General features: G+C 41.0%; 2 protein-coding genes across 2 annotated transcripts in view; one reads left to right on the top strand and one right to left on the bottom strand.

Moving 5' to 3' along the window:
* The window catches only part of LOC134224927 (pair-rule protein odd-paired-like), a 36,713-nt gene extending 15,645 nt beyond the window's left edge, over positions 1-21,068 (top strand). Inside the window, exon 2 of the mRNA XM_062704584.1 lies at positions 19,175-21,068. Coding sequence (XP_062560568.1) covers positions 19,175-20,382 — 1,208 coding nt within the window. The 3' untranslated portion in view covers positions 20,383-21,068. The remainder of the gene's footprint in view (positions 1-19,174) is intronic.
* Positions 21,069-21,587: 519 nt separating this feature from the next.
* On the bottom strand, positions 21,588-25,013 carry LOC134224926 (isoleucine--tRNA ligase, mitochondrial). The gene is made up of 3 exons (XM_062704583.1): positions 24,480-25,013; positions 22,129-24,421; positions 21,588-22,066 (listed from the first exon to the last, which is right to left on the bottom strand). Exons 1-3 carry the CDS (start codon positions 24,735-24,737, stop codon positions 21,645-21,647), a joined length of 2,973 nt encoding a protein of 990 aa, XP_062560567.1. The 5' UTR covers positions 24,738-25,013; the 3' UTR covers positions 21,588-21,644.

Below are 25,013 nucleotides of genomic sequence, written 5' to 3'. Positions count from 1 at the left end.
ATCATTGTGATTTCAGTGGTGATTGGACTAATATACATAAGAAACGCCTGATAAATCCACCTATCGGTATTGATGCCTTTCACATGTTTTATATGTGAAAAAAATGTATAAGAAAGAAAAATTAGCACTGATATTCCATAATTCACATTTATTTATATTCATAACAAGTTTCGCAGTTGATGGCAATTTATTTTTTGCGAAGGAATTGGTTCAGGGAAGTGTTAAAAAACGAAGGTGATAATTTTGCACGTGTTTTGCGCACATACACAACACGCACACACAGACACCATCTCAATATATTCGTTAAAATAAGTTGACCCTGTAAGTCCTATTTTTCCTATAAAAAGTTCATCTTATGGGCGAGCATATAGATTAGATCTGTTCAAATTTCAAAAAGTTTCTTAAAATCGACCGGTCAACTGGTATTCACAATTCCTTTGCTAAGATAGACTTCTGGTGAAAATTTCAGCTCAATTGGTTGAAATTTAGGTGTGCTTCAAATCGATTTAGTGTTTTTGGCATGATGTTGCTCCTAAAAAAATCGTAACTCTGAGTGGGATGAACAAAATTTATTGCAACAACAACTAAATGAAAGCCATACCTATCCTCGAAAACTTTGTAGAACACTGTGTTATAATCGGAACAGATCTTCTACGTGTTTCAACAGATTTTGTCTTTCGAGATACTCAAAAATCAACATTTTTCATTGGTAAAAGGCCTATGAAATCTTCATCCAAATATTTTTTTTGATTGAATTTGTTGGGAAGTTGCAGCTACACATTCATTTTAGTATAGCACGGTATTAAATCTTAAGCGGGTATTAAATAAAAATTGTAGAAAATTGAGGAGTGGATTCATATTTTAATTTGCTTAATTGATTGCCTTATTACAAAGACTTGCACGCTGGCAAGCATTTCCATCGAACAAGTTACCATTGCTTTTCAATGATCGTCATCGAATAGTTTTGGTTGGGACCTGAAATGTTGAGACAAAGCAATCATTGGTGACTTGGTAGATTGTCATTCAATTTTAACATCATGCTGCAACGGCAAGCGTATCTGGTGCAGTTGGTAGGGCGTTCGGCTGATAATCACAGGGTCATGAATCGAATCGCACAGAAATTGAACAAAAATTTTGTTTGACATTTTTTTAAAAGAATCTGACAAGAGCAATTGTTTGTAACATTAACCACGTTATAATTGATGAGATGAGTTTGTTACTTCTTGATATGGAATTGCAAAATGCTAACATCTTCTTTCCAATTTAAACGTACATGTCCATGATATAATTAGAGGCGAAAGTACAGATGGTTGATAGTACGGCATTGTATTTGTTAATAGAAAATTTATTCGGGAAAAACCTATTCTAGGCTGATTTGGAAGTTTAGGTATAAATCTTTGGGACATAATTTACACCCAAATATAGTAAATAACAGTAAAAGTATAAAAGTTCTAACGTAACGCAATTATCGCTCAAATAAAGAAAAAGAAAATCGTTACAAGTCACAAGAACATTGTTGTGAATTCTAACTGTAATTCTCTTTCGATAATTACAGCTTGTAACTCAAACCTCAAAGTTATTAAGTTTCTCTTGAAAACCTAATTTTGCACATCAAGTGTACTGAGAAGGGTATCAAATCCATCATAGATGAAAAAATTCGAGCACCATGATATTTATAGTAGAAGCATAAGTACTTTTAAATCAACTTTATTTATCAATGTTTTCGGAATTTCCGTTCGTGCTTATTTTAATTTAGAATGCTTTTACAATCTGTTACTCAATTTTTTGGACTAATACAGCAATCAAGCAATGAATAGTTAGAGTGTCTTACCTTCGGAATATGATTAAAATAAAATCCTGCATGCCTCTCTTTCAGAAAAAAAAATCCTTCGTAGAGGAAAGGAAAGTGTCGATAATGGTGACCGCACAGACAAACGAGGAAGGAAATGGAAGCATTATGAGAATTACAATATCCAGTGGTAACAGGACACGTGCTGCAAATTTTGTCAATCAAACCATCAGTACAACTTTACCAAAGTTTCTACTAATTGTGACATCCGGTTCTTGGCGCAGATTGTGAAAATGATATTTCCAACCATCAGGACCATTTGGGTTGAACATTTCGACCGAAGAGTGCATTCATGCATTCCACATACTCATGGAATGTATTCTTAAACAACGAAATTGAACCGATTTAGTTTCTGTCTCTATATCAAACTGGACTTGACGAGCCTTCTACGTCACGTCTTCAAGTGTTCGTTAATTAGTTGATACCAACGGTGATTAAGTCTTGTTGAATCACATCGCCAAGTCTGAGAATCACATCTAAATGCTTGATCTAACACGGCAAATATTGGACCCAGACCTAGCTTTCCAGCAGTATAATGTCACGATTCATGAGAAAAGGGCTTAAGAACGCTTCCATGGTCGCAATTTTAAACGAAAGCGACTCATAAGGCAGTTGACGATGCGGACCACGTTCAATTACAATGGAAAACATTTGGCAGAGAGTGCTTTTGCGGCAAGCTATTTGAACCTGTGGCTTGAGATCATCAATATTTGCAACGAAGAGTACATTATAGTCTGAAATTTATCAAACAGAAATGCTTGCAGAAATTATTGGTGCCACCGAACAGGAAACAAAAATCTATTTCACTCTTTTAATCGGATTCGGCATTCGCGAATTGGGCAAAGTCTTTTCAGCGTACAATCCTTTCGGGACTAAAAATGAGTAATTCCTAATTAATGCTGCAGTAAATACTTGTGAGTAGTCCCTATTTTATGTTCACCTTCGCAGGAATCGCTTACATATATCTTGATTCATTTTCTGCCAATGCTTGCCTAATACGCCGAACTATGTTTTCACGTTCCTTCCGTTTCTTCTGTTTCTCGGCGTTTTCCATCCATCGCACTTCATTCATTTCACTCCGTTCCCCATTTACATCCGCCCGGCTTTAATTTGCCAATGATGAGTTGCGAAATTTCGGCTTTCTTCTGTGCTTCTTCGGCGCGTACCCATGCTCGATCCGTATAGTGTAATTTCCATCCAATCCAGATACGCTTATATTACATTTTTCTTGTTAGATTCGAAGTGGGTAAGAGAAAACGGGGACACGAAAGCAGTTAAATACCCGGTTCGTTGTTGTTCGGGGTGGTTGGATGTTTGTTACGTTACACGATGCTCACTGCTCATAGCGCTTCCGAAGGGTTATTCCAATGAACCGAACAACTCGTTCCGGGTGTATCCGGAACGGCGAAAGGAGTTAGTAAATTATTCATAGAATCACTGTGCCATGATTGAGAGTTGTTGAGCTGTCGGCTTGCAGCGCGTATCACACGTTCCAACGTGTACTTCCCAACAATTGGCAATTCCGATGGAAACCCATATTTTTTGCTACAGTTCTTGGCTAAATGTTCAAGCTTGCTCGGGCTTAGTCTAGTGTAGCAATTTTCTTCGCTTCAGTTGAAAAAAAAAGAAGATCAATGGAAGAAAAGACGGCGTACGAGAATAATTCGCATAGTGAAAGAGTAAATTAAAACCGATGTGTTTAATAAGCTGAAAAGGCAGTAGAGCAAGAGCGTAGAAAGCTTCGCAAAAGCTATGGCCAGAACAAAAATTACAAGCGCTGAAATTAACCCGAACATGCATGGGATCATCCGCCAAGCCAACCAATCCAATGCGCATGCCGTACAGGAAGGCTGGAAGCAGCGGAAAATAGAGAACTACTCAAGTTGTACTTCACATGGTACCAACAGCGCAGATATGCTTTAACCACCACTATCGGAGCGTAGGCGAGACGGAGTATGCTGGCAGAGGGCAGGGGACAACAGCAGGCCAGCAACCAGAAGAGAGCGATTTAAGCCATTTAATGAAGCTGATACATTTGCGATGGCCTCTGTGAGCCTCCACCGAAAACGAAGAAGACCGGAAAAAGAATGACCGATTGAAGAATCGACGTAAACACAGCCAGCCAGCACTGCAGCAACAGCCTGTTGCTTGCTTATTTCTTCTTCGTGACCGTTGTTGTCGTCGTCGTCGTTTGTTACGGTGCCACTCTTTTATGGACCAGGTTGTGCGTTGGTACGTAGTTTGGGCCGGGCCAGGACAGGGCTTGTGTGATGAAGCTTGGCAAAATTTAAGGGGACCTAATACATGGAACACCAATACATAAGCAATTGTGCCGGTTCACGCGAAAGAGGCGCAAGCATATCGTATTGGAAATTTGACGATGGTTCAGCGCAGGAGGGTTACCAGATTCAAAGCTTATGAAAATCGAGAAACGTGTCTGAGGATTGATTATATATAAATCCCTTTTTGATCAACATAGAGTCATTTACCTATAAGGCAACAACTTGAATTATTAATTTATGGTTCTAGAATCATTAGATAGATTTACATCAAATGGTTACTAGTATTGTATTCTAGTTGCCATATGGCTAAACTGTGTTTAAATATTAATACATGGAGAAATTCGTCTGGTCACTCTATGTGCCCAAAGAAAAATGTCTAAAACAGCAGAACCAAACTACCAAACCAAATCGAAAGCAACAGGGACACGCCACACGAAGCAAGAGGGAACTTTAAAATTGAAATAAACATTATGTATATGACGGGTGCCGATCGAGCGCTTGGAACTAGAAACAGCGTGCTTGCTTGCGACCTAGAAAGACGTCCTGTCAGCTAATTTTAGCTTTCCAAAATAAGATTCATAAATATGTGCCTGCAAACGAAATGCTATTCCTATTTGAAAACGAATTCTGAAGGCAAAGAATTTTAAACTGTTTGAAGCCCTTTCAAGTGGTCTGTTTGTTACGCGATCGTCCAAATGTTTTGCATGTAAGGCTACAATTGTTTTCCAAGTTGAGTACAGTTATAACGCTTTTAAAAAATAACAAAAGCATGGTTTAAAGCTTCTGAATCTTCCCATTCAAATCACGTTCCGTGATGCAAACTACCTTTGCCCAGGTGGATCCCAAATTCACAACAACGCATCGGGTGGGGCGCGCGTGGAGCGATTTAAATGTTTAAAAGCTGCTGTCCACGTATCCGATTCTTCGCTATTCGCGTGTTATGTCTCAAATCGCTACAACTTGAGGTCCCAACCCAAACATAAATAACAACACTGAGCGGATTGTTCCACGATCTGGCAGGGATCCAACAGGATCAAACATGACGCGTCATATTTCGACGAACTAAATACCCGGTGTTTCACGTTGGAATTTTTAGAAACACGCTTTCTTGCAATAATGTACCGCTTCAGTAAATGCCTCATGCTGTACGGGATTCTAAACTGCGACGAAGCAACAATGGAAGCATAGGTATATGTTTGCACGTGTTCCGTGACGACGAAAATGATGATATTTTAAAAGCTGGTAAAAGGTGCATTGTGACGCACCGGTTTAATGTTCACCCTAGAAGGGATGTGGATTTTTATTTTTTGCAACCCCAGCTTCCATGGCTTCTTTGGCTATTCCACTATTATATGAACGCATAAGAAACTGTAGGGAGATATTTCTTTTCAGAAAGCGAAAGGGCACAAGCACAGGGAGAACCGAAAGCGAGGCGACCGGATTCTGCGTTCTTAATAGAATACAATAGCCAACGTAGATTGGACAGGTAAAACGGTGGTTCAGGACCTTCGGATTTAGGACTTCTTTTTCTCGCATCAACTTTCTTCGAAAGGGAGATTTTCAATGAATAGAGGGATAGATTTGTTGTTATTGTTGTTGTCGAAAAAAGCGTTCATTGCGCTATAGTTTCGTGGGACCGGTGTTTCATTTGAAATAGGTTGTTTTGACCTCGATTCAATTTTTTATCCTTTACAGCAAGGGACTGTTTTGAACGTTATATACACATATATTGAAATTAAGTAATAAGTATCTTTTGTTTGCGGCGCAATATATTGAAAAAAAAAAGTTCTGAGCTTTTTTTGGCATGTTTACTTGCTTTGATGTTGTGAAATCGAATATTCAAGTCGATATTTGGTCGTTTTAACGATTAAAAAACTCATGTAAAAAATATTTCTGCTATTTTGATTTTACATTACAGCAATAACGAATTACGTAATCAATTAGATATCGTATCATAAAATTTAAGTCTCCACTGCTGAATCAAATATAAAAATCTATTTCAAAGACTAATGTTTGGAAATAAATTTGAATTTCATTTTGATTTTAACAGTTTTTGCCTTTCTCGTATACCATTCAAAGCCGAACTTTTGATTGGATTCATAGTGTTACATACCAATCGCTTCAGCTCGATGCTAGACGAATGTAGGTTATGTCTGTATGTATGAATTAGTGTATGTGTAAAAAATTGTACACACTTTGTGTAACTTAGCATTATTCGATTTGCTCGCAACAAGTTGTAATCGATGGTGAAACCGGTCTCATTGTTTAAAAATAATTGAAAATTGGTTTGCTCGGAGTAAGATTATGGCCATTATTTTATGGTTATGGTTTTATTTTAAATAATATACGAGAAACGTAATATTACCACTAGGTGGATTTTGGCTTCCTGACTGCCTAATAACCTACTCAGATACGTGCTAAATAAGAGCATGAGCTTTTTGACCGTACAATTAGAGATGTCGTAAAATCTCGATTGATCGATTAGTAACTAATCGATTACTCTCGAATCTTGTCGATTATTGAATCGATCAATCATTGGGAAGTAATCGATTCAAAATTAATCGATTATCACAACGATTAATCGATTAATCGAAGTAATTGATTCATTTGTGACATCTCTACGTACAATACGTAGTTGCTACGCCGTGATTGACCAGAACTTGCAAAAATGTACAGAGAACCAAATGAATGGTGTTTGCGATTAGCAACCCTCAGACGCTCATATATGTTTAGTCAATAACGACGCCATCCACGTCCTTACGGTCATATAGGAAGGGAAGAGAGTCTCCTGCTAGTCTTGCGAAAAGTAAACGTAGACGTAGGATTGCCAATCCGGAGATGGCGATTCTTGGTCCGGTCTAGAATGTTTTCGTGTGGGAAACATCCATTGTACTTGCCACATAAGATACATACTCATGCAATGGCGGGCATAGAAAAGCTTTCAGTTAATATCTGAGGAAACGCTAATAGAATACTGAGTTGAAAAGCAGGCCAAGTTCCAGTGGGAATGTAGATCCAAAGACGAAGGAAGGGAAGGATTGTTAGTCCGATTTTTGTTGCTACTAGAGACCGAGTATACCTCTGCATCTCCACGATTGCCCTGGGACAGGATATTGTGTTAGTTATAAAGGATATTCTATCTGGATTCCCTTCGGTAAGCAATGCAATCTATGGGATGGGATGAAAATACGCGCATTAAAAATACTCTTCTAGCGTTTCGAACTCGCACTCTTTATTTATTCGCCGACCACGTATAGAACAACCCCGGATTTCGTGTTCTAACACGAACGCGTCCAATCATGCACTCCTACGCGAACGTTCTGCGCCCAATAAACTTGCAAAGATGATTTCACTTTCCAATTTATTTTTCTCGCCAGCACAGCATCTCCGAGCAGGAACATTTTGAACCTCATTGTCAACGCAGCGATTATACTTTTAAATTCTTCATTACTCTTGCAAGTCAATACCATGTCATCTACATGAACTGCGAAAAAAACCTTCTGCTTCTTCGTGACCTACAAACTGGTCACGAAGAAGCATGGATCAGTCGTAGGTGCAGCAAACTAGGGTTTCCATTTCCCGGCCATTTTCGTTGTCCCGGGATTCGGGATGAACTTGTTCGTTTATCCCGGGAAATCCCGGGATCCCGGGATTTTTCGATGTTGCCTTAGAAAACTTATTTTTTAATTTAAAAACGATTTTATTCAATGTTCAGGGGTAAAGTTCATATTTTAGAAAGGCCAGATAATACAGAGTTCAGCAGCTGGAGTCGGAATCCCTCGGCAACATGTTGGGATCCAAGCTCTAGAACAATATTTGATGCAGTGACCTCCATTACTGCATTCTAAGCATAGAGTACCTGCACCGAGTAAAAATACTCTCAATGACTAACCTCGTCCCCTATTCAGTATGATTCGGTTAGGATGAGGAATTTTGTCCTCACTGTTGGTTATAAAATAATTCGCGATTCTGAATATTTGAAGGTGATGCAATGCTTGAAATAGGTTTTGTATAACCAACTTGAGCATATTTGTACTTTTAACTTTAGTACCGTCAACTGGGGGGAAGATGATCATTGAGGTGAAGATGATCATTTGATGTGTCAGTCAAAAGTGCCAAATTTTTTTATGAAACGTTAGTCAACAATATTCTCCGTTCAAATAATGTTACCGCTAGGTAGAAAACCGAGTTTTTCGATTATAATCATGAAAAAGTATTTTGTGGAAGAAAGAGAGAGATAGTCATAAATGACGTTATTTTCGTTTCAAATATTGACTTCGTAGACTTCTTTACGTAGTAAATTCAACATTCATACAAATAAGCTAGTGTATTTTGACTACTAGGTCATAATGATTTTAGTAGAGCTGTATTGATCAACTTCACCCCAAACCAGATTACTCAAAAAATGTGTGATAATTTAATTTATTTTAATAAATGCGAATGCATTTCAGAAAACTAAAGTTGTTGATTATTGCAACGTATAGCAGTACATGTTTTGAAAATATTTGTTTCGATTTAAAATGTAAACACACATTGTTATTGCATGTTTTGTCTTAAAAATGATCAACTTCCTCCCAGTTGACGGTATACGTTACAGTTGACTCGCTCGCTCACTTTATCGTCAACGAAACATCATCGTACAACCGTTATCGTTATCGAAGTTGGCGTTAAATTAACGACGATAATTTATCGATTAACAACCCAGGAACAGATTATGGTCTAGGAAGATTTCGTATCTTAAACATAGTGTGGATGGATTATCTACAGAAACGTAATCGCAGTCCTGGATCCTTGGATGGGGCGCATAAGTCTCGTGGCATCGTGGGATCATGCATTGGCTGCGTAAGTCATGGGTAGCGCCGTACAGAATTTAGTGGGAGGTTCGTACTTACGGTAGCTTAATAGTTGGTCAGTAGGAGTCCAAGCGAAGCTTTGATCAGGAGCTGGTCAGCACCAAAAACCAAAAAAATTAGGTATAGCATCAGGGTCGGACCACTTGTACCTGCGTATGTGCTGGAAAGTTTGTTGTACGAGCGTCGATTGGAAGGACATGAATTAGATCAAGAATTGTTTTAGAGGCAAGAGGCTCAGGAAGACTGACTCAATGTTGGGCAACGCGATGAGATTAGCAAGGCGAATATCAGCTAGTGTACACAACCTCGCTGTAGACGGGAGATGGGTAGGCAGCAGGTGCCAAATAGATGTAGCTGATCTTCTACTGTAGATACTTGTCATTTAATTAACAAAGAGCTGTAGCTGCTGGAAAAAATATCAGTCAGTAGGCCTCTATTGAGTGGTATAGGAAAATCTAATATTTTTTGTGAAAGTGTTCTATTAACTATCTCCGATATTTTCATGTCTGTTCCTCTCTTACTAATTTAATAATAAGATGATATCGATTGTGCATCACAAAGAACCTTGGCTCCGTATACATGCCTGAACCTACCAAATAAACGAACTTGGGAATAAATCGTGTCTGATGGGAGGTATAAAAATATGATATGAGTTTATCACCTAAGTTGGGTTTCGCGTTCAAAACAAATAACTTTTTTAAGAAGAAAAATTACACTGTTTGCGAACCAGAATGAAACAGTATTTTTTTGTCCCGGGTATCCCGGGATTTTCGGGATTTCAAAAATAATATCCCGGGAATCGGAAAATCCCGAATTTTCCTAAATCCCGGGATTTTTTGTCCCGGGATGTCCCGGGATGGAAACTCTAAGCAAAACCCATCTTCAAAAAAATCGTCATCCAGCGTTTCAACACGCGACCGGCTTGCTTCAGGCCGTATAATCTTTGTATACTTCTAAAGAAGTGGTCATCTACTCTTCGGCCTTACTCCGGGAAAATGCATACTTTTGAAGAAGAGGTTACTGCTATGCCTTATTCCGGGCAAATGCATATTTTTAAAAAGAGGAATCAAATTTTTTCGGGCAAATGCGTACTTTAAAAGAAGGAATCGTATATTCTTTACTTTATTCGGTGCCAAATGTAATTTTGCTATGTGTGTGTGCGTGTTTTGCCTTTCTCGTATACCAAGTATACGTAAAGGCTATATGATCGCTCCAAAACAAACTTTTTATAGAAGACCCGGAGACCCATAGTGTTAGGGTTCTTCACAAATTACATAACGCTATAGGGGGAGGAAGGGGGTCAGGCCGAGCGTTACGATCCATACAAAAAAAAAATAAAACCTTTCATACAAAAAGTGTTACGTGGGAGAGGGTGGGGGTCCAAAACCATCAAATTTAGCGTTAGGGGTCGTACACTAATTACGTAAGCACTTATGGGAGGAGGGGGGGTCTGCCATTTTCTTACGCTCAATATAAATAAAAAATGATTTGTATGGGAAAAATCCTTCATGGGGGAGGGGGGTTGAAAAACTCAGAAAAATTGCTAACGTAATTAGTGTACGGTCCCTTACGTCATTTGTGAAAGAACCCTTATATACTGATCGACTCAGTTCGACGAATTGTGAAGATGTCTGTGTGTGTCTGTGCGCACCCACGTACCAAAATGTAGCAAAAGTGTCACTCATTTTTCGAACACTTATCCTCAACCTATTTGCTCGCAGCAGACTCATATCCGATTGTTTCCTATTGAAAATTGGCCGGATCGGACTATGGGCTCGGAAGTTACGGCCAAAATACTTTTTTTTACGGAATAATCGCGTAAAAAAGTGTCACTCATCTTCAACCGATTTGCTCGCAACAAGTTTGTTAAGTTATGGCAAAAAAACTATTTTTTAAATGCACGAGAAAGGCACCATCGCCGCTAGGTGGATTAATCTGGGTTTTTTTATATGGGTTGAAGGCCATCAAAAATCTGCGCGAAAGACACCTGAGTACCACACAACGCTTGAAGGTGTGAAGGGATGGGCTCCTGCCAGACCTGTTAAAAATGTGCCTCCCGGCAACACAGAAGGTGTTTACCGAGAGTGGCTGTGCCCTTAGCTTGGGCTAGTTTGCCGACTGGCTGGATGAGATCCACTGCTACGGTGCCTTGATCCCTCGGCGGTAATGCACCAAACTTCCTGACTCGAATCCTCCTGACTCCCCCTAGCGTCGAGGGTGGTCCACCAGTTCCGGTAAGGGAAACTTCTGCACTGATGGTGCCCCGACTTCGTCTTCAGATTGCAGAGGTGGTCCGACAGTTCCGGTGGTAGATAACGTCCGCACTGGCGGTGCCCTACATACCCGAGGCGCTTTCTTCTTCTTTATTCAGTAGTGTCAAGGTCGGATCGATGATTCCGGTTGGCCGAAGACTTTCGGTTCACCGACGACCCGAAGCCAAACACTGCGCTGAATACTCCCCAGAATTCGCTGATCTCGTCTCCATTTACGCTGCAGCTCCGACAGTATTTGCGTCACGACTCTGCTTACCGCATTCCACGTGTCTTCCTCGTGAAACATTCGCTCTGCGATATTATCCGCCCTTGGGACAGACATTTCTTTGCGAATCTGCGCAAACCGCGTACAATCGAACACCAACGGTGGATTGGTGTGTCCGTACCGATGTAAATACTCCCGCAAGTAAAGCTATGTCCATTTAGAATCCGGAATAATAAAATCATCTGTATCTCGGTAACGGATTGACGTACAAATAAGGTTAATACATCAAAACGAGGGTAATTCACTGTACTTTAAGAAAAAAATATTGATACAAATAATTTCTTCTTGTTTCTAGTGAAAATTCGCACCTTCTTCTTTATTCCTCTCATCAAAAGTTGCACACCTCCGGAGTCAACTTCCTTGGCACATTTGTTCCACATTTTGGTCATCTGTTTTTCCACTTTTTCCACTTTTCTTAAGCTTCCGCTTCATTACTGCCTAAAATGTCTCGATGGGCCGGAGCTGTGAGCAGTTGCGTGGATTTATGTTTTTTGTCGACGAAATCTTCGTTATTATCGCTTTACCACTGGATGACTTTCCGGCTGTAGTGGCAACGCGCCAAATCTGGCCAAAACTTCACGGGACCTTTATGGGCTTTATGGAAGGTCGACCGCGGTTTTTGAGACATTCCTCCTTGTACAGCTTCGAGTCCATCGTCTTATTCGTCACAAACACTTAGGTCTTTGCCCCACAGTTGCATATCCCTTGCCAAAATCATCCGTTTTTTGCAAGTTTGTCCAAAAAGCAAACTTAAACTTCGCAGGAACTACTCCTCGTGCCGTCACCATGTAGAATTTTTGGCTAGGAAGCTGTCCGAAATCCATTTAGACGTAGGTTCCATCGTCGATGACAGGATTATCAACGTGGGTGTGCAGACTTTTTTTCTCTACTTTTGGCTTCCATCTGGAATAATTTTTGACACGCTGCACAAAACTTCGTGAAATTTATAGCACAGCAAGTGGGCGCCTAGGTAGACAAACCGCTGTAAAAGAATTCTTGCAGTGGTCACTTTCCGTGCCGCTGCAATACAATAAATGATTCCGGATTCTAAATGGACAGAGCTTTATCCGTAGCCCGACAGGAACTCCGTCAGGTAAAAGTTCACTTCGCCATGCTTTCTGAAAAATATATAAAGCTCTTTTAGTGGAATGTATTCAACCGTCTAAGACGAATTAAGTACTCTCCATTTAATTCCACCAGTTAATTTTCGTTATCTTTGCAGATGCGTATTTCGACCACAACTGTGTGGTCGTCTTCAGTGTCTCGTACTTCCCAAGTAACCAATAAGCACTATATTCCGCCAAATCGGCCATATAGTGCTACTTCAATGCTTATAAGTTTTTAAATAGCCGTATAGTGGCCCTATATGGCGGTTTGGCGTAATATACTGCCGTGTCAAGCATATCTGTCCCATGTTGAAAAATATTCAACTGAGAAAAATGCAGTTTAAGTTGGAAACATATTTTTCAGTTTGTCGCTAAATTGCCCCATCAAATCTTGATTAATAAACGTATATCGATGAAAATAGTGTATTTCTAATGGCTTAGTATGTTTCAAAGGATAAACACTGTTTTTTAGTAAAATTTATTCAGTGGGACATTTATGCTGCGAAATTGAAGACAAAATTGATAATTCCAAGCATATTTGTCCCAGTGCTAGAGTATCATCATATTACTTTGCGCTTAGCAAAAGTTTAGTTGGGTCTGGATAATAACCTGATTCAAGTTAGATGCATTTGGTCTTTTCAAAGCCTACTGTAGTAAGAGGGCGTACACTGATAACGTAAGCTTTTGGGGGAGGGGGCTCTTACGCTGCATAGAAAAAAAATGTGTATAAAAAAGCTGACATGGGGAGTGTGTCTGAAAAACCCCAGAGATATTATACCTTACATAAGGGTAAGGACAGTGAGAATTGATTCCTATACATAATTTGATCCTGAAATAAATTCAGGATAATTATGTTTCAGCGCAGATGGATTTTTGGAAGAAGCATCAAAATCAAGATTTTTTTATGTACAGGTTATCCGACTTCGTCAGTAGATGGGAATAACCAGCTTCGGGGGGGAAACATACATTTTCAGTGCAAAACGTAAACAAACGAGCATAAATTCCATACAAAAATCCAAGATGGCTGAGTTGGGGATATTGACAAGTCGGATAACCTGTACATAAAAAAATCTTGATCAAAATCAGTTTCCGTGGTAACTCAATACCGCAATACTGCGAAGGTGTTGATGATTCCTATGAAATTTATTTCAGATTAGCATCTGATGTGTCGAGTGGAAACTTTCACCTGTGTGGGGTGCGTGTATGAACATTTGTAAGCACTTGCTATTGAAAATCGATTAGTAACTTCGTTCCGAAGCTATTGCAAAAATCTTATATATATGTAAATTAATCGGGCGACTGAGCGACTCTAAGAGTGAAATCAGTAGTGAATCAGTTTCATTCCAAATTTTCGACCACTATTCTAGTTTGAATCTGGAGCAAAATAGAACAAACTCGCTGGTTTCCCAGCAGTGTTACATTAATGTTTTTCAAATTTTCAATTAAATGAAATTATTATGTTGCTGCCAAGAAAGGCGCCGTAATTACAACGTGGATTGGTCCTTAGATAAAATGACGCATTCAGAGGCGACTCGTCCATACGTTCTACCTGTTCATGGAACAGGTAACCATTTTTAGGTCAGAAGTAGGAAATTAATGTCTTGGCAATTAATTATTAGGGCAAATAATTTACCCAGTAAATTTTTTAAACAAAGTTTCGCGTAGTATTTCCAATTATTTTAACATCTAAACATCTAAAGAAACAAAATATTTCGTAGGCAGATCAAGTTAACGCCACATGCTTGGCGTACAGTCAAATTGCAGCTAAACACCCCATCACATAGAAAGCTTTTGCCAGTCGTACGATCCATAATGAAGAACCAACAGCAGCGCTGCCAGAAGTCAAATTTAAAGTTTTGCGCAATGACAAATGATTTGAAATAATTTCCTTCTTGGTATGCTCACTCGTTCTCCGCGCGCAGAGAACCAGCGTGAGCGTTGCCAGCTTTCACCGTTTCCTCATATCATCCTCTTTCGCATGCGAAGCAAGCACGTTTAGATGCAAGTTCTGCTATGCGCGCAGCAGGAGTCAAACCCGTTCGACGCGCTGCGAGAATAATCAACGACGCGATGCACCTTCGGTTAGACTCGATCGTAGTGTCGGGCTGTGCTTTGCCGAAAGGCGCACCGCGCACGCTTTCGTTCATACTTCGATGATTGGAAACAGTTTGTTTTTCTTTTTTCTTCTGATGAATATGCAATGCATCAAGAACAATATTAAACTAATGTTTGCGTTTTCAAAAGAGACATTAAATAATGCTTTTTTACGAATACTCAAAATCAATCAACATAGAGAAAAATGTATAGTTTTCACTAAATTTGAAGAATTAAATAACTGGAACACATTTCAACTTCTAAATGTGACTCATTGGGGTCGCATCAAAAAATAATTGTATAATTTACAATGTTGTGAAAACTCATATGTGAATATGTACGTTCAGTACGCTAGACTATTCACATATGATTTTTCACAACATTGTAAATGAATGTCCAAGTCGGGTGTTTTAATCCCCGGAAATAGGAAATTAACTTTGATTGAACTGAATAATTGTATAATTATATACTATTATTATTATACTAATAATGGTTAATAACATTTCTTTCATAGCAACAAAATATGTGAGGGTTTAAATATTAGCGGCGATGGGACCCGTGTACCCCGAATGGTGGAATGAGCCGATTTGAAAGATCTCTATTCTGAGCAATATCCAGTTATTGCCAACTGTTATCAAGTCAGATTTCAGACGATTTGCGAGAGTTTAGAATTTCAAGTGCATCTAAATTTAAAACATTTTTGTAACAAAAGAGATTAATAAGCTATTTATTGTTTTGTAAATCCTTTCTAACTAAATTTTTTTTTTTCTAATATTGTACATATAGTTGTACAAGAAAAGGTTGTAATATTAAATTAAATGCACAACTTTCATTCGAAACCACTCAGCTTGATGAATAATTTTTTATCAGCATGGTAGAACAGGTGTAGCAAAAGTCCACGAGACGCCCCTGGACGCATTCATACACCAAAACAATTAAAAAATATTTGAATATCGTGATTCAATCGTGGTTCAAATCTGCAGAAAATATAACTGAGCCTTATACCAGTTTTATTTTTTTGACAGTTGACTGGTATATAAAAAATGAATCTAGAACAGCTGCTGGGAAAATTATTGTTTCAGATTAATATTCAAACTGACAGCCCCGAACGATTTGAATCACTGCTGATTTTACCCTTAGGTGGCTTGGTTGGACTCACAATCAAAGGAATTGTTGGGTGCAATTAGGCATAAAAGTATAATCGTGTTAGCCTCATCATATACGAATGCAAAAATGGTAATGCCAATAAAAGAAGAAAATGTGTAAATAAATACATATAATGCGAATAAAAATGAGAGACTATTCTCACTTAAGTTTTAATATAAATCATCTAAATATGCTTCAATTATTACTTTTCAATTTTCATGATGCACAAGAAAGGCATCAACGATGTTAGGTGGATTAACCTTTTTTACCCATTGAAACTATACCACAACCCATATTCTTTCTCTGAATGATTTGATAATGAAAATTGGCCTCTTCGAAGTAATTTAATACATGTTGTATGAAATTTGTTTGAATGGGACAGTTATGCTTGGAAATTCTACAATGGGACAAAATGACCCGATATTTTTTCGCCAAGTTTTCGAACAAACTATATGTATTTATTTGTTCACAACAAAATATACATTAATTTAGAACGTTTGGTGCATAACACTCAAAAATGATAAAAATCGACATGGGACAGATATGCTTGGGACGGCAGTATAGTGCTAATGGTTACTTGGGTTGACTCGACGAGTCGAGTTTTATATGTACGCTCTTGCAACTTGTATGGCCATCAGCCTGAACCAAAGTTTGGCATGATCCTCGCCTATTGCATTCATTGCCTTCGCCGACTTTTCACAAGCTTCGTCAACGTGGCTGTTGAAATTTGGCCGGTCGTCGATCATCACTCCCAGCTGCTTCAGTGATCGCTTTAAATCGCATGTCCTCTGACGACGATTTCCATCCGCTGGAACGCCTTACAGTTGCTAACTGATAGCACCTCCGTTTTGTGGTGAGCTATCTGTAACTCCATTTATCCAGCTCTTGATCGTGGCTATCGCCTCTGTCACAGACGCCTCCACTTCTTCGAGTGTCTCGCTCATCACTGTTAATGACACGTCGTCCACAAAACCCACGATTTTCACTTTTCTGGGGAGCCGCAGTGTCTGGACTCCATCATAGATCCCGTTCCAGAAAGTTGGGCCTGAGGAACAACCGCTGTAACACGCACCGACTTTTACCCTTCGTTTCTGTCGTACACCGTGACTCTGCTCTAGAAGTAGCTCTTTAGGATGTGGCAAAGATAGTTGGGAGCCCGCATATGTCCAGCGCAACGGCAATGGCTTCAAAGCTGGTACTGTTGAACGCGTTCTTTTCGTCTATCGTAACCACTGCGCAGTATCGATGTCCTTTTCGCTTCTGTTTGGACGCTTTCTCAGCACTCTCGAGCACTGTCCGGATTGCATCCACTGTCGACAGTGTTTGACAGTCCACGCTCACCCTCCATACACTTCGTCAGCCTGTTTTGGCAGCAGTATCAGCTTCTGGGTCTTCCACATTTCTGGAAAGTTACCCTCGTCCAGGCACTTCTAGAGTACTCTTCTGAACAAATCCGGATATGCCAAAATCGCAGCTTTCAGAGTCACGTTTGGTACTCCATCTGGACCGGGTGCTTTCTTCGATTTCAGGCGCTTCGTAGCTTCTGCCAGCTCGTCATTGGATCGTGTTTCGGGTCGGTGATTGGTCATCCCGTCTGCTTCTCGGCATAGATCTTTGTACCAATCTGACTTGCTAATCTTGATTGCCGGTTTAAATGCAGTTCTAGCTTCCCGGAACGCCGCTTTCCAATTCTCTCTCTCTGGTTCCGTTCTCACTCTCTGTGCCCGCCTCCTGGATCTGAGACTAGCAACGCGCAGCGCACTGAACCTCTCGTTTCACCAGTAGGCTGGCTGGAAGCCGATTGCTCATATCGCCCTCTTATATGCAGGGCATTTGTAGCCACCCGTCTGATGGTCGTTTCCGTCCTCTGGTGTGCAAAACATGGACTTGGGTTTTTGCGCAAAATGATCTGATTCCCCGCATTTCCAACACTTGTTGGATATGTCCGGACCTTTTAAAGCTCCTGCCTGGTGTCTGAGGCCCAACAATTTGAAGCATCTCTCCGCTTGTTTATTCACTACTTTCAATAAGCAGTTTGACTATCCAACAGTCAGTTTACCTACCTCCAGAGATTGGTTATCAGCGGTTACTGGCAGACGAATCATCGCTGTTTGTAAACCTCCGTATGCTTTCCTTATTCGAATTGTCTTTTGCACCTCAGCCAGATTACACTCTGACTTAAGTGCATCCTTGAGCTCCTCTTCCGACGTGATCTAGTCTAGATCGCTGCACATTATTACCATTTCTGGAGTTAGGGATTTAACTTCCGCCTCTGCGCCCAGAGATTTTGCAATGCGCTCTTGCATAATCGAGCTATCAATCGTAGGGTCTTCTTTAGCTCGTAGACCATGTCTCCGGTTTGTGTGCGCCTGGTCCTTACTATGTTCTCGGACAAGATCCTAAGCTCAGGATCATCTCTAACCTTCTTCAAGAGCGCTGCATTCGTCGTAGCGTCGTTGGCCTTCTCTCTTTGGCGGCTTCTGACGCAGCGGAGGCTTTTCTTTCCCTTACTGCTACATTTTTGTCGCCTCTTTTCGCTTCAACTGTCTATTTCTTTTCTCCTTCTGGCCTACTAGGATACACCATGAACGTTGTTCCTCCCATCCACGAAATTGTGGTGATCCTCTACATCCATTTCTTTGTTGTCACTATTTTCAGCTTTTGTGACGGCTTGTTTAGCTCCCTCTGCCCTGACCGCTCCTCCAGCTGCTGCTGTTGTTGCTGTAGCACTACTGCCACTAGTGGCGGTCATCTAACCAATCCACACTGCTGGCGAACGGATTTGTCACTCCTGCATCTGCTTCTGTGTGATATGTCTAATTACTCATTCTATAGGGTCCCCCTCCAAACCGTTAGCTCCACCGTCGTACGTATTCGCTTATGATCCATGGATTGTCTTGGCAAGCAGTGAGGTCCATGCTAGGGTTGACACGGGCGCACTTATGGCCGGGTACAGAGCCGATCGCGCAATCAGGAGAATCTTGGAATGGTGGACAAGTATTGAACGTATTCGGAGGAATGCTACTTTTTTACCGGGACGGAGGCCGTACTGTTAGCCCACTCGCCATTTCAAACCAAGTGTGTGTCGAATACATACCGTAATTTTATCAGAAAGTTCATGTACGCCCAAATCGTAAAGTGTGCCGTGTGGTTCTTTTCTTGCACTAATATACATGTGAAAGATGGTAGAGAAAATGTAATTTAAAATGATGCAACGTTATGCACTAGAATGGCACTAGGCTAAATTAATGTCACCTTTATCATATCAATTTCGTTAATGCAACTTTACTCTCTGTACCCTTTCAGGTGAACGACCTTACCAGTGCGACTATCCGGGCTGCACACGTGCCTTCACTCAGAGCGGGCAGCTCAAAACCCACCAACGGTTGCACACCGGCGAACGGCCCTTCATCTGCGCCGCTTCCAACTGTCAGATGCGTTTTACCCACGCGAACCGGCACTGTCCGGACCATCCGTACGACATGCTGAAGCGGTGCGACGACTTTGTGATCCAAGCCGTTCCGGAGCAGAATGCTGAAGTGCTGAAGTGGTTGGACAAATATCGGCTGGAGCGTGAAGACCGTACTCCGACGCGTAAAACCCCTAAGCGGCCGAACAATAGCGCCCACATGGATAACGAGAACCGATCGCAGTCCGCGATGAATAATGAGAATTATGCATCAAACGGTAATGGTGCATTCCAGTCTCCGATTACGCCACGATCGCCATTCAAAAGCCGCAAAGGGTTGATGTGCGAACTGGATATGAATGCCGGCATGGGGCTGACGGCCAGTCCAATCACAGCTAAGACCAAACCAAACATTCCTAAGCTAATCAAGTGGCAGGAACCCACCAGTCAAGAAGAGGATGATTCGGGCGATGAAAGCAGCGGTGTTCCTGCTCGTTCGACGTTCAATCCAAAGAAAAAGTGGCTTCGAGACGCTTGGCAAGAAGATTTGGCCAAGCCGTTGGAACCAAGCATCATTTCGCCTCAGTTACTATCCAGCACCACATCAACAGCTGCTCTTAAGCAGCAACTGAACCAGGAAAGCAGCAACACTGGAATACAAACTACGAACACTGCCGGAATGCATGTCAATCCGAATACGATGCGTCCAACAGTGCTTATGGTAGCCAGCAAGGATTGTGCTCGTCCGCTCAACGAACAGCCTCATATGCCAATAGTTCAGTCACAGCAGCACCGACCGGAGGAAACCAACCGAAAACTGCAGGGAGCACTCGCTCTCATGCAACTTGCCACCGAGGATGCCGGCACGTTCATCGGACAATACGGTGCCGATGTGCGGCCATCCTCGAACACGAGTGAGCCCTCGTCCACCATCACATCTCCAGCGTCCTCATCCTGTTCGCCACCGGTGACCGCCGCCGGAGCATACCACCTTACGCAACCCCAATACCCTCTCCGAATACCGATGATTTCGCACCTGTCGGGGGACATCGATCACAGCATCCCGTTCACAATCGCCGCCGAAGGCTACGGGAACTATCAGTGAATCGCTGATATTAGCTAAGGAAAAAGTGCGCTGTATAGTTTATGGTATGCTTCCCAAAAAGTTCGATCTCTTAAATCTCTTTCTTGTCTATTTTTTTTTTTGTGTCTTGGTCCGTTACTAAACATTATAATTTTAAGCTTACCCAAAGAAAATCAAAGAGGGAAACGGGGAAATGTAAGTAACTACGAAACGTGCTCCGTCAATTTTGCCCTGTGATGAGTCTGTGTATCTGTATTTCTAAGTTCCACTCGCTGTTTGTTTCGATTTTATAGATTTTTATTTTACTTTCGACGTACGAAATTGGAGCCGTAACTCTTGCTTTGTGATTCTAGCACGAATTCGCTAGAGATGGCAAGATTACCTTTTTACCATAATTACCGATAACATGCTTATTTATATACTTATACTTTGATGTATATTCATGATAAAATTGAAGGAGAGCTATTTATTGTTTTATAAGATTATGACAAAGTGAAAAGCTATGAATTGACGATCTTAACTGGATAATGAATTCTTGTGTAGGATACTGTTACGTACGTAACTGAAAAGCTAATCATCATGGTAAGACTTTCGATTGTAATATAAGAACTCTTTTGTACCAATTGTACGACGTACGTTTATATACTTTATTATAAAAGCTCAGTGAGAAAATGTTTCAAGAATAACGTGTAAAATAATTTATCATACGTGTTAATGTTTTAATTATCGGAAAGAAATTCCTTTGCCCCAATATTGTTATTGCTTTTTTCTATATTTTCTAATAGTTAAGAAGTTTAGGTTACGGATTTTATAATATGTTATTCGAATTAAATTCCTCCAGTTAGCAAAAAAGGTGAAGGAAAGGAGAAGCGTTTCTGAAGACGCAGTTCAATGAGTTAAACTGAAATGCCAGCAATAGAACTCGAAACATTTTTCTTCACTCCTATTTTTTTTAAATTCATTGCATTCCTTTTTTTGTATTGGAGATATGCGCAAACGTGTTTCTATGCTTTCAAAACAAAAAGGGCATAGCCCTGTCCCTTTCCATCATCATCCACAAGATTTGTTTGAAGATGATTCCTTACAACTCTTAGAGGAAAAATTCATGTTGCCACATTGCCAAAGTTGATCTGTGTTCTGGCGTGATAATCGTTACCGATAAGTCAGTTCCGCAAATTTCGGATTGTTTCAGGATAAGCATGCACACATAGTTTTTTTTTTCTCTCCTAAATTGGATAATTTTTATCATACTATGCTAACCAATATATAACAATCTGCTAAACTTAAGAAACCTTCGCTGCCAGTACATCCTCACACCGCTGACAAACATGCGACGATGTCGTGGTGCGCAACGAGTACCTCCTACACCGTGGACACAGCTGTTGATCCAGTTTGTCTACCTTGACGAATAGCTCTTCTTCGGTTTTTGCTTCCCGGAGAGTTAACGAGCCGACTTGCAAGATTTCACACAACTCGGAGTCCACTTGTGGTTGATTGAGCTTGGGATGAAGCACTCCCAAGGATGCAAGCACATCACGCGGGGCAGTAACGTCTACTGCCAGAAGCCACGTGTTTACGTTAAGTTGCTGTTGCTGATACACATGTCGTTTGAGATCGAGTGCTTGTTCAATGGCAGTTGAGACATTGGAGGCGAGCGGAGGTAGGATGTTTGGTCGGTGACTGAGTTTGAAAAATGGTTCGTGACCTAAATAAACAATTGATGCTACAAAACTCAGAATTGTGTGCGATAAAAACATAAGAACTTACCATGATAGGACCAGCTTTCTTCTACCAAGAAAGGAGCAATTGGCCAAAGTACCTTGCAGAACACATTCAAGGTATGTCGAAGAATGCCTTGCAGAATGCGATACTGTTCATCGGATCCGCAGTAGAGTCGATCCTTGATCAAATGCACGTAGAATCCGGATAATGTAGAAACGCAGAAAGTTAGAATGTGGGCAGATGCTTTGTTGTACTGATAGGAATTGTACAAATTAAACACTGCATCTTCGAATTGGCTCAGTTGGTGTACAAAGTATTGATCTACAAGAAGCGCGTTAGATAGATCAAGACTTCGACCCTCTCCACTAGATGTAACTCCCAATAAATACTTCATAATTCCACGAATCTTTTGCAAATTTTCAGCTGAAGAATCCAGTAATTTATAACTAACAGGAATTGATGTGTTCTGGATGGCATGGGCCGCCACCCACCACCGCAATGTGTCGCACCCGTACTTTTTGATGATATCTTTCGGAGATATTATGTTCCCCAGCGATTTGGACATTTTCATTCCGTTCTCATCTACAGCAAAACCGTGGACAAAAACTGCTCGATAGGGACTCTGATTTCTGGCGGCCACGCTAGTTAGTAGAGAAGATTGGAACCATCCTGTGAACTGATCAAGACCTTCTAGGTAAAGATCGGCCTTTCGATTCATTCCAAGAACACTCAGCCAAGAGATTCCGGAGTCGAACCATATGTCAAGAATATCACTTCCTTTTACAAGATCCTTATGCAACATTCCTAACTCACTCAAAACCTGTTGTGGAACAAGAGCTTCCACATCAGAACTCCACCAAAAATCGACACTTCCACTGTTCTCTAACATCTTGCACATGTTCTCAATAATCGCAGGATGGACGATCGGCTTCATAGACGACTTCTCGTAAATTACCGGGATCGGAACACCCCATGCCCGTTGTCTTGAAATGCACCAATACGGGCGCTTCTGGAGCTGACTACGGAGTACATTCTTGCTGACATCCGCCGAAGTGTACGGATAAATATCGACCTGTTCTACTGCATCCAAGGCCGGCTGCTTCAATCGATCCGTATTAATGAACCACTGTTCGCTGGCTCTCAGCATAATTGGTTTCTTTGTTCGCCAATCGATCGGGTAGGAATGTTCGATTATTCCACAAGCCAACGTATCACCCTGCAGTCGTTCCAAAATCAATCGATTCCCATCTGTTAGAGCAAATTTGCCTTGTAGAAACTCCGGCGCCTCGTTGTTGTAGCAACCAGCTTCGTCAATGAGGGATCTCACCGGGATTTTGTTATTCAGAAAAACGAGAAAATCGTCCGGTCCATGCGCCGGGGCGGTGTGAACTAAGCCGGTACCCTTTTCCGACTTAACGTGATTGCCGGACAGGAAGGGTAACTCGTCCGCACTTATGGGATGCCGATACCGGATTGATCCGATCTGTGAACCCGATAAACTGCCTACTTTTTCCAACCTCATTTGAATTTGTTCCGATAAATGAGAAACTAAATCTGTACCAACCAACAGAATTTCTTGGTCTAATTCCGATTTCACTAAACTGTACTCCAAAGTAGGATTGTAACAAATCGCTTGATTGGCTGGTAATGTCCATGGGGTTGTGGTCCAAATAACAGCAGAGATTCGCTCCCCCGCTTTCAATCTATCCCCAATTTCAGGACATTCATCAGCAGCACATAATCGCATTTTCAAGTACAATGAGGGGCTTTTGTACGCTTCGTCATATTCCAGTTCAGCCTCAGCCAAGGCCGACCGAGACGAAGGAGACCAATAAACTGGTTTTGCATCTCGATAAATCAATCCTTTCGCATGTAGTTCCTGAAAAAGTCTCAGCTGAGCCGAAATGTAACCCACGTCTAGTGTTCGGTAACAAGAACTCGTGTTTTCCCAATCCGCTGTTATGCCCCATTGTTCAAACTCGGCTTTCTGCTTATCGATTGTTTCCAGTGCAAATTTTCGTGCTAGCTCGCGCACCTTCAACGGGTCCATACGCTGCTGTCCAGCACCAGCCGATCCGTCTTTGCCTTTGCTTTTCCTCCCATGCGCCTCTAATGCCTTGAGCTCGATTGGCAAACCGTGACAGTCCCAACCGGGCACGTAATGCACCCTCGTCCCAGCCATTATTTTGTGTTTGAGAATCAAATCCTTCAGAATCTTATTGACGGCGTGACCCATATGCAGATCACCGTTGGCATAAGGGGGACCATCGTGCAGAACAAACTCAGCCTCCTGTGGCAGGTTCTCCCTCTGCCAGGTATACAAGCCACTGAAACATGTCTTTAAGGATTTATCATCTTAACAGTTGTCTAGATGTGGTTCCCAAGCAAAAACTTACCTTTCGTAATCGTTCCTGAACTTCCGCCCGTTTATCAGCGCTCAGTCTGGCGGGAAACTTGGTCTTTGGTAGGTTAACCGTTTCCGTGAATTTCACCTCATGTTTCGAAGCACTTTTTGTCGAATGGTGTCTGAAGTGGTGACGAAGCTGTCGAAGATGTTGGTTTCCGCTGCGAAACATCCTTTTTAAATAATCTACTTTGGATGGTTCCCCGATGTTCCCCGGTTTCAGTTTTTGTTTTGCGTTTTGTATTCGCATTTTTGTACTGTCAAAATGCGATCAAAAAACAAAATCATGCATAATTTTTCAAGACGTCTTATTTTTAATCCAATCTACACTGACAAAAATCCAAATTGAATCATATAGGTTGAGCCCCCAAATGTTGCGATGGGATTTTCCTGGGTCGAAAGAAACCGTTTTTGACAGCAGTCTTCCATTACAAACAGCTTCAAAACTGGAATTTATTATCTATTAATAAATTATAAACTCAATATACATGTGCATGATTTACAATCTAGTTTTACTTCAATTCAC

The sequence above is a fragment of the Armigeres subalbatus genome, chromosome 3, assembly GCF_024139115.2.
Source record: "Armigeres subalbatus isolate Guangzhou_Male chromosome 3, GZ_Asu_2, whole genome shotgun sequence".
Classification (NCBI taxonomy): Eukaryota; Metazoa; Arthropoda; class Insecta; order Diptera; family Culicidae; genus Armigeres; species Armigeres subalbatus.
The sequence above is the reverse complement of the archived record's forward strand: the minus strand, read 5'-3'. Positions and strand labels throughout refer to the sequence as shown.

Bases quoted from the DNA above. Each gene is read 5' to 3' on its own strand.
- LOC134224926 (XM_062704583.1), bottom strand. From the start codon at position 24,737: ATGCGAATACAAAACGCAAAACAAAAACTGAAACCGGGGAACATCGGG. The intron at 24,422-24,479 runs GTAAGTTTTTGC...AAATCCTTAAAG, and splicing joins TTCAGGAACGATTACGAAAG to ACATGTTTCAGTGGCTTGTA. The intron at 22,067-22,128 runs GTAAGTTCTTAT...TTGTTTATTTAG, and splicing joins AGAAAGCTGGTCCTATCATG to GTCACGAACCATTTTTCAAA.